General features: G+C 31.8%; 1 protein-coding gene across 1 annotated transcript in view; it reads right to left on the bottom strand.

Moving 5' to 3' along the window:
• Window positions 1–275: 275 nt before the first annotated feature.
• Window positions 276–11,141, bottom strand: part of ETNK1 (ethanolamine kinase 1) — a 63,499-nt gene continuing 52,633 nt past the window's right edge. The window contains exons 7-8 of the mRNA XM_011974764.1: window positions 6,412–6,485; window positions 276–6,082 (exon numbers count right to left, since the gene is read on the bottom strand). Of these exons, the coding sequence (XP_011830154.1) occupies window positions 6,010–6,082; window positions 6,412–6,485 (147 nt within the window). The 3' untranslated portion in view covers window positions 276–6,009. The remainder of the gene's footprint in view (window positions 6,083–6,411; window positions 6,486–11,141) is intronic.

Raw genomic sequence — 11,141 nt, 5'->3', positions numbered from 1 at the left:
GGTCTATTATTTCTCCACCTGCTGATCTGCCTGAGAGCAAAGAAAGAGCCCTGTTGCATTGTGGGCTGGTGGCCAGATCCCACAATACTTTTTAATGTATATAAAACTAAAACCAAACCAAAAAAAAAAAAAAAAACAAACCTAGAATTTAGAATTAGAATTTAAAGAATCACTCCACATATACACTTATATACTAACTTTGGAAAGTCTTGTTTGCAGATATTCACAAGGAAAACCTCAAAAATAAGTTGAAGTAACAAAATTTATGAATACACTGTAGTTAGAACTCAACTTTATTGTTACAACCAATTTTTATTTACAGAATATAAATCTCTTCAAAAAGATACATTCCTTCATTTAATCAATGGTAAAAAGCCTTATTAACAGAAATAAAGCCTAAACATCACTTATATTTGAACTGAAAGACAAACAGCTTCATTAAAAGTTTATGAACACATAGTGAAAATGTATTTTTACTTAACCAGTTACATGAATGAGGCTGTTTTTAATTTTCTTCACTGCCAACCTCATTTTAACCACAGAACAAATTTTACTTAAATTAACAGTAGTAAAAATGTAAAACTTAAATTTTAAACATGAAAATATGAAACAAAACCACAGGAAGTATCTTCATTACCAAACAGATTAACAAATTCTTAGACACTCAGATATTTTCTGAGGCATATCAAAACACCTACATCAAAAGTTGCATTCATTTAAGAGGTATCAATACATTGTCAGTGCTGAGACTATTTGTAGCACTTACATTATATACAAAGCAGCATTATACTACTATGCTTCACATTTGATAAACACGAATTTAAGCTTTATGCCACAATTTCCCAATTCAACATACAGCTAATGCAATGACAGTTACTCAATTTCATTCTTTTTCTTCTGAAACTGAATAAGGAAATTATCATTTAAGCACATGGAAAAATGGCCATGTCTTTTTCCTTTTAATAACAGTATATTTTAAAACTCAAATACTTCATATCGTGGAGATTTGACCTAGCTGTACAAAGGCTCCTAAATACAGTACAGTCAAAAAGTTTCCTCTTTGCAGACTCAATTTATAGCCAATTTAGTACAGATAAATACCGGAAACTACTTCAGATTATTGGACAATAAGAATTTCAGTGTGTCACCACCTGTAATTAAGTAGCAGCACACCACAACCACAGCAAGTAAACACTAATCTTCTCCACTGCCTTTTTGGGGTCTTTTCCAGTCCCCAGTGGTATCCAGGGATACCACTGGGTTTCAACTTATCTCTGAAGGTTCCTTTATTATGAGTTTTGAAACTTAACTAATGCATCACCTATAATTCTGTCGGCCAGTTTTTTTCTTACCATTCACTAATTAGTTTCAAATACAATATGTAATGTTTTCAAATTTTTATAAACACAGGTGTTGTACTAAAATGATTAATGGCATTTGAAATACCACAAATTGGTAAGATGTAAACCAAAACAATGGGATTAAGAGTATTTTAGAAAGAAATTTTTTGATAACTAGAAAAGCTATAGGATTCACAATGAATACAGATACAATATTTTTAACCCTGCCCTTTTATTACATCAGTAGTATAGTAAGTGCATAAAGTATAGAAGAGAAAGAAAATTTCAGGAGAGAAACCTACAAAAAACTTGAAGTTTGATGCGTCAAACACAAAAGAGTTTACAGTTCCCATAAGCACTATCGTAATTTTTTCCTATCCAAATAATTCAGGTCTTCATTCCATTTCAAATTGTAATCCAGAAATGAAGATTTTCAGTGTAAAAAACTGTTCAGAAAAATCTAATTCACTATGTAATACATCTTATTAATTTCAGTCTTCAAGTATTCAAGTAATGCATACCCAAGTATTTTCTGTTACAGCAACACATTTACAGACTAAGCCTCAAACATGGGGAAAAATTCATTTAAAATAATTGATACACTTTTCTGTCCAACGACATCAAACCCAAGACATGACACTGGAATCACACAAGTGATATATAAAAGTTAAAAATTTTAAAATAAGGTGGTTCAATAAAACTAACAATGTCTTCTTTTCAAAACAAACTGATAACAGGTTATCTTAATATGTAACTAAATTCCCAGTAAAAGGATATTCTGGAATCTAATGGACTAAAGAAAAAGCAGAGCAAATCAATTTTGAAAAATGAAGCTGCTTTATCACATACTTAAAATTATTTTTCCTCTGTGCATAATAATTACTAGCATTTGTTTTCTGCATAAAGTAGCACAAGTTGCTGTCAACAAGTTTGCTAGCATAAAGCATCGTAACTTTGTCTATCAACTGAATGACTGATTGATTAAAAGCTTAAGTCTGTATCACTTTGGAATGTTTATTAAAAGCAATTTAAAGCAGAAAATCGAAATGACAGTATTTTCACTTATATTATGAAGACAGGAATTCGTAAAATGGTACAGAAGGCTTCTGTGTAATGTAAAAAAGAAATAACTATATAATTTTAAAAGTGGAGGGTTCTAACTTTTAATTGAGAGTGTCTGGGGGAAACTTTTTTCTTTAAATCTGGAAGCTGTAGTAACATATATTTATGAAGTTAAATATTTTTAGTTTGGCAAAAATGGAAACAGTTGTCATTACAAGATTACTTATGTCTTTTCTGTCTTTTATGATCCTATCAGGATCAACTTTAAATTTAAAGAAGTCATTTGAGATATGCTTAAGTTGAAGTAAAGACTTATTATTTGTCTTGTTTCTGTATATATGGAACTTAGATTCACATTGGGATATATAAAATTTTAAGGTTTTTTTGTAGTAAAAAAATTAACAACCCTAAAAATAGGAAATTATTAAATTACATTTTTAATTTCCTTTAGCTTGGAATCATGAGTCAAAGAATGGAGCTCTATTCATATAACAGTGTACAAATTCACTGCTTCCAGGAATCTAACCTCACAAAACCTAACGGCTAACTAAAAAATAAAGAAAAGTCTTATTAAGCATTGAGAGGCTAAATAAATAAGTACTGACATTAACCAAAGCCGACAAACCCTATTTCCAGTTCCTGTGATCTCACTGTGCAGCCACAACTGTTGGCTATTTTTAGTCTAAAACCAACAAGCTGAATCATTTCCTTACAGAAAAATTTCTACAAAAGGGAAGAGAATGCAAAACAATACACAATGCAAGATACAATTCACACTAATTTACAAATTTTTATTTACATTATTTTATATACATTCCAGGCAGACCTACTTGATGAGTTTTGTGCTCATGTTGATCTCAGATGATCATGTGTACTGTATGATGTACTACCACATCTCTTTTGATTTCCAGAATATGGTGGTAGCATGGGGTTAGGAGGAAAAGAAATCACTGGTCAGGTGAGATCATACAAGTATGAAGGGGAAATAATGAAAAAATTTGTGGAATTTTGCTTGTTAAAGCATCCAGGCCACTATGGTCTATTGACTAACATTGAATATACATGAATGCCACTTCTTACAGCCATTTTCATATTTACAAAATGAGCTTACTACTAGTTGAGTTATTAGGTAAGGCATTCAAGTTCCTTAGCTTAACATAAAAAGGCAACAGACATCTCAGCACACCACAGGACAAATTTTAGAGGGATGATTTTAGAGCACTTTGAGATTTACCCTTCTTTAGAATCCCTTAAGCGGTTGATATAAAAGAGAAGCAATTCTGAACCCTATTACTAGCCTGCACCACGATCCCAAAAACCTACACAGGAAGTAGGAGCATCACAACACCCAAAATCTAGCCAGAGTGGGGAAAATAGATTAAGTATCTTATTTTGTTCCCAAGATCCACTGTATATTCCCAGAACTAAAGTGAGAGACTTTATTCCTGGTTACATTCACTTCCCTATGAATCTCTCCAAAAAACTTATAATAGTGTGACAGCTAGTAGCTATGCACAGTCTATCAGCAATGGCTCAGTGAATCTCTATTCAAAATAGTTTGAAGTAAGAATATGGAGTAAGGTAGAAAAATTATCTTCTCTCCTCCCACAGTTCTACAAGATATATACTGTTGCACTTTAGAAGGCAGAAAGCAAAAAAAAAAAAAAAAAAAAAAAAAAAAAAAAAAAAAAAAAAAACAAGAGTATTACACATTCTTTATCTGTTTTATGAAAATGTTCCAACCATAGACAAAAATTCCACCAAAAACAATTTTTCAAGTTCACACTAACATTATAAAAAGCTACTAGTTGTTTAATTGGTTCCATTCACTTAATCAACTAGGCAAAGTTCTATTGATCTTACAGTAATATGGTTTGTAAAAACAAAAGTGAACATTTATAACATTGGGGAGGTAGAAACCAAATCTGGTCTAACACTGTTATAGATACAAACATATTTTAAGATTCTATTTATGTAACTAGAATTTACCATTTAAAATGGCCTGTGTTTCTATTTACTTTATTAGCTTTAAAAATCTTGAGATAATCCAAGTATTTTAAAGCATTTGTCTGAGAATATTAAGTCATTTGGAATACATCAGACTCCTCAGAAGATTTCTCAGAGGATAAATTTGTAGTTGCATATTTTGAATATGCAGATCCAGTAAGCCAACTTTGTACATGGGCACTTATGTGACCGAAGTGCAAAGCTTGTCAGACTAATTTTCTAAGTAAAGTTAACCATGACTGCCCAACTACAACAGCAGACTTCAAAACCTGAAGCCTATTTATCTATCTGAAAGATCTAACTTCTTTCCATATAATAATTACCTCCTTCTTACCACCAAACTAAATTAAAAATACAGTTAAACAAAAACAAGAGAAATAAACAAAAACCCTCCTGCCATGACTATTTCTGCTTAATTCACATTTTGTCATCTGTCAGATTTTAAGTGTACAGGATCAATGCCCTAAGTGTTCCTTATTTAATTATATAACTGCCTCAACATATAACGCTGAACTTACATGTATCAAGTAATCATTTGCTATCACTCTAAAAACACAGAACCAGACTAAAACATGAAACTAAAATGTAAGGAATGAAACATGAAACTAAAACATGAAACTGAAATGCAAGGAATGACTCTGGATAGGTAAAAAATAATTAACCTAAACAATATTTTCTTATTTCCACATATGATAAACTTTGTATGTTTGTTTTAAAAATTAGCAATACTACTGACTAATAATCAAAAACATAAAGCATCTCTAAAAGTAAAAGAAAATTTTTGGTTAGAAAGAATTTGATACTGTAAAATTTTCAAAACTGAAAATAGTAACTTGATCATATTTAGCATTTGAAAACATTATTTAATACAGATTTTGGTAACATTAACTCATACTTATTCCAAGATTATATGGTAAATATTTATATTTATACTGCCAGACTACATAGAGAAATGGGGATTTAATTCTAAGTTATATTACCCCAAAAAGAAATACTTTCTAATATTGAATTCAACAAGATGTACCACCAACAGAGACAGTGAATGTATTTCACCTTCCTAAACAGATATTTTTATATGAAAATCCTAAACTATCTACATCAGTCAATGACTGGCATTTCAAGAGAAAATGATTCATTTTACTTACAATGCATCAAGATAAAAAGGTTACGTTGAACAACTAGAATGTTTACTGAAATTAATATTAAAGTAAAACTGAAAACAATTTATCTGGGACATTTTCATTGCTTACACTCAACAAACATGAAACAGAGAAAAACAGTCACAGAATCCTGTTAAGTTTATAATAAATAATTCACATACAACATAGGTTAAATTATCAAAGAAATGCTTAAACTGACATCTTTATACCTTTTGCAGATTTAACACATTTCTAATCCACCACATACTGAGAGCAGTAGGTATATTTCTTGACATCATTCAGTCTATTTAAAAAATAGATTGATTGTTTAGAGGCATAATTTATAAAGCAAGATAACCAAATTAAATAACAGAATTTTAACTAATATTGGCTTTTTGGGATTTCTTAAGAAAAGATTCACAAGCATTGCTCAGCTACTGGAGAATAATTAAATCTCTTCTTTACTCAGGCACTTTTAATGCAGTAACCTCAGGCTTCATTTTAAAGTACTGGTTAAAACGAACAATTGCATACCTAGTGAGAAAAAGAGAACAACAAAAAAATTAGTCAAAGCTGAAAAACTTGGTCCTCCCCTTATTTCCACTCAGTCCTCTCTAAGCTGGTTTTTTTAAAGTTTAAGATTTTCAAAGGACATATTTTTAGTTTACTGCACCACCTACTGGACACTTTTCTAATCCTGTGAGCACTTAACAGCTTATAGCAATTTCTTCACAGACCAATTACTAAATGTATGCAACTTTAATTATTGATTGCAAATAACTACAATATTCCCTGTGAATTCTAAATGTTAATCCAAACAAAAGCAGAGAGCAATGTAATCCATATAATAAAATTTAACTCACCCAAGGAAATCAAACTCAATAGTGGAGTATTTGGCTTGAATCAAAGCCCACAATCCCCAAAAGAAATGAGAAGCCTTAAAAGAAGGAAAGAAAAATCAGAAATTATGATAATGAATTTCTCTGTAAAACACATATGAATTGCTAATTCTATCCTCTAAATCAACTCCATGCACCACACTTTCTTGCTGTTCTTTTTATATACAGTGTCTAAAACCTAGATCATATTGAAGTCTACACCTGCTAGATGGCTACAGATCACTTTCGTCAACACCAAAGGAGGTTATGGTAAATTACAATCACTTGAAAAATAGAGGTCAGTTCCTGTGACCTGCTTTTTTATAAAGCAAAGTTTCCTATTAGCACTGATAGATGTTAGTGTTTTTAATGGTTATAATTGCTAACAGGCTTACACATTATATCAAAGGCCTTTGTTTCTTGACATAAAAATATAAACACAAAAGAAAACCCAAATCTCACAAGCAATAAATATATTTAAATGTAAAAAATGTTCTAGGGGTGAAAAACATCTGAAAATTATCTTATTGGCTTAATTCTGCATAACAGACTACAACATAAAGTAACACAACTTATGTCAGGAAAAATATGGGCTTTGGACTTACAGGGAAATTTAGTATGTAATCAGTAACTATAAAATAATTATGTGTGCTTTACAATCTATTTTCAGTTGAACATGGTAACATTTTAAAATTTGACCAAGATTTCACTTCCCAAGAAATACTATATTCTAACTAGAAATTCTAAGTAGAAAAAGTATTAAAGACAAGGTTTTTGTTTCAGCTAAATTCATTATAGCAACAGTAACAAAGGGGCTCTAACAAAAAAGTACTCAACAGCCGTGACCTTGATATTTTTAAATACCAAGGTCAAGCAGCACAGTATATCAAAAAGAATTCTTAATTTGAATTACAAGATGTAGAGGTTCCAGTCCAGGCTCTATCTCTGAGTACCTTTGCAACCTTTAATAAGTCACAAACTTTAGTGTCAGATCTATCATTTACGAAATGGGAATATCAGCCATTCTGTATTCTACATAGGATTGTTTTAAAGACTAAAGGAAATAATATATGTAAAAAACAAATTTTCAACCTAAAGATCTCTATTTAAAAAGCACACTGCACTTTGGTTTTGGCTTCCCCAAAAAATATCACTAACTATCCAGCTCTTCAAGAGGCTGGTGATCACTAGAGCCCAGGAGTTCAAGGCTGCAGTGAGGAGCACGCCACTGCACTCCAGCCTGGGCAACAGAGTGAGACCCTATCTCTTAAAAAAAAAAAAAAAAAAAAAAGAACAAGAATATAATTTCTTACCTGATACAAGGATAGAAAAGAATAAACAATGTAGCAAAGACTAAACAAGTAAAGTCACTTGCACATGAAGCATAATAGTTAAAAAAAAAAAAAAAAGCTGGGCTCTGGTGTGTGGCTTTAAGCACCAAACACGGTGCCTTTATTTCCTCATCTGTAAAATGTAAGTCATAATAGTGCCTATACCTGGCATATAACAAATATTCAATAGGATGCTAGCTATTCTTACTATATGAAACCAGAATGATTAAAAATGATAAAGATTTTCAAAAATGGTCTTCTATCTAAAAAAGTATATCGGGTATTGAGAAATGAAGTCACGAAATTAGAGGACTTTCTTCTTTTCAAAGTCTACATCAGAGGTTCTTAAAGTGGTTGATGAATCCATGGGAGGTTTCAGAGGCCCAAAATTACTTTCATAATTACACTGATATGTTACTTGCCTTTTTGACTATGTTAACGTTTGCACCAATGGTTCAAAAGCAGTGGAGGGTGAAGCTACTGTTACCTTAAGTCAAGGCAGTCGTAGCAAATCACACTAGTATAACAGTTTTATTCTTCACCATCACACAATAACAGTAAAAAGCCACTAAAGAATGTCCTTTGTGAAACCATTAAAACTATTAATTTTATTAAATCTCTACCCTGAAATACATGCTCTAGTATTCTGTGGGAGGAAATAGGCAGTACATATAAAGCATGTCTACTGCATATCCAAAGTACAATGGTTGTCTCAGGAAAAACACTTAGGTAACTGACTTTTGAGTTGAATTTGCACATTTTTAATGCAACACCATTTTTACTTGAAAAAAAAAATGACTAATATACAAACTAGAGTTATCAAACTAGAGTTATCAGACTTGGGTATTTGGCAGACATTTTCCCAACTATAAAAAAGATAACTTGTCATTTCAGTGAAAATAACTGACAGTATTTGTTGCCAATGATAAAATTCAAGTTTTCACCCTAAAATTAGAACATGAGAAAAGTTGTATGTGATTCTGTGAGCTTAACAGCTTCTCAATATAGTACTGTAAGTTTTTCTGATGACACTGGTAGTGATATCAACACATGTGATCTTTAGCTATCTTATAATGAGATGTGTCAACATTTGGAAGATCTATGCAACTCAATGAATCAATTATTTTCCAAATAAGTAATAAGCTAAAATTACCAAATCACATACAGGTAAAAAAATCATTCAATCTGCAAGATAAACCAGTAGATCTTAATGTAATGCAGTAAAAAGTTAATTGATATGTTCAGATTATTCACAGCAACTAACCTTTAAGAAACTATCACTTGTTGAGTTTTGGTCTAGTATCAAAAAAGAATATCCACAATTATCTGAAAAGGCAAAATACTCCTCTTTTCCAGCATGCATGTGTGAAACTTTTTTTCGTATACTTGAAATGAAACAATCCATCACAAAAGATGTAATGCAGAAGCAGATACGGGAATCCCGCTGTATTCTATTAAACCAGACATTAAAGAAATTTGCAGAAGTGTAAAATAATGCCATTCTTCTCACTAAATTGTTTTTTGTTTTGAAAAATAGTTATTCTATTTATGGTATTTATGTTAATGTAATGAGTTTATTTTAAATATATATATATATACACACTTAAATGTTTGAATTTTGACTTCTAATATGATAAATACTGCCAATTAATTCACAAAGACAAAAGCTCGTAGAGGTCTTCAAAAAAATTTTAAGTGTGTAGAGGTCCTAAGATTGAAAACTTTGAGAACCACTAGTCTAAATCGCCTTGCATATTTTATGTTGATATAAAATCACCTATAGATGGTATCCTAATCTCTTCTTCCTACTAAATTTATTCTGTAGTGGAAAAGACTGAGAAATCAAGAATCATTCTGCATTTTAAAAACATACCAACTTAGCTCTTCTCACCATTGTCAAGCAGAGATGGTAACTATATTTCTCAATTAGTTTTTATTCATATACTTAAATAAATTAAATGATTCTACACTAAAGAAGCATTATCCATAAAACCTCACGAAATCTCATTTGTGTAGGCAACCATTTTTACAGGGGGAAAAGTGATAAATTAATATATAACAGTGGATTCTAAATGGATGAGAAGCAAAGGCAGAAAACAGCCCATTGGTCATTTGCATCCCCCCAAAATATAAGTACACCCCAAAAAATAATAAATTCTGTAACTATACTATTTCTTTTACATTTGGAGGTTATGGATATGTAAGTCTCTCTGTTAAAAGGTATTTTAATTTCTAGACTACTCACCCCTGTTGCAAAGAAATATTCAAAGCTTTATATGGTAAGTAAATAACTAAAATAAATCCCAAGTGTGCATATAATGGGGAAAAAAGAAAAAAAGAAAAACTCCTCAAAGTCATTATGTATACTCTGTTTGGTTTTATAATGCATATACCTACTTTTGTTTGCCACCATCTCAACATTAAACAATCAATGACAAGTGAAGTCTTATAATCTTCAGAAGTCTGTATCATGGCCTGAGCACTAAACATTTACTAACCATTTGTCATATTTCAAAACACGTATACCCTGATCTTATTATTCAGACCTGCTTTTCTTTTTATCAAAGCAGCTTCATTAACTATCTGAGGAGGAAACAGCACTTAAGACACATCCATAAGGAATAAGAGAAATCTGTAAAGGGATGCAGGGAAAGAAATCTGTAAAGGCATTCCAGGTAGAAGGAATAAGCTTCTAAGTACACAGACATGAAACATCATGGAGTATGTTGGCACAAAATGACTCTGCTAGGGCTGATGTAGGAGGTGTGAAGTAGTGGGAAATAAGAGTTTGCAGATGCTGTCATTTGGATTTCATTCTGTAGGTCACAGGGAGCCATAAAATAGAAAAGTGACACAATCTAATTGACAAATTAAATTCTAATTACTAGAAAGGATCACTTTCTTAATAAACAGGATAAATTAAAGACAGGAAAAACAACAACAACAACAAAAAACTGAAGGCAAAAGGACCAGCAAAGGCTAATGTTAGTAAGAGATTAAGTTCTCAATCAAAAGTCAAAAATAAAGGGAGAAGGGGATGAAATCAAGAACATTTTAGGAACCAAGAACAGAACTTGGAAGGGGTAGACCCAAATCAGAACACTAGGGAATACTACTAACATGTAAGAGGGCTGGGAGAAGAGGAGGCAAGAGGAGCCAGATTAAGAGACTGAGCAAGACAGTACAAAAAGAGAATCTGTCACACAGCTTTAAAATGATGTATTCCCCCTCCCTGCAAGAATATGGCCAGGTGAGGTGGCTCACACCTGTAATCCCAACACTCGGGAAGGCCAAGGTGGGTGGATCATTTGAGGTCAGGAGTTCAAGACCAGCCTGGCTGACATGGTGAAACTCCGTCTCTACCAAAAACACAAAAATTAGCCG

The sequence above is a fragment of the Mandrillus leucophaeus genome, unplaced genomic scaffold (assembly GCF_000951045.1).
Source record: "Mandrillus leucophaeus isolate KB7577 unplaced genomic scaffold, Mleu.le_1.0 Scaffold1486, whole genome shotgun sequence".
NCBI classification, from domain to species: Eukaryota; Metazoa; Chordata; class Mammalia; order Primates; family Cercopithecidae; genus Mandrillus; species Mandrillus leucophaeus.
The sequence above is the reverse complement of the archived record's forward strand: the minus strand, read 5'-3'. Positions and strand labels throughout refer to the sequence as shown.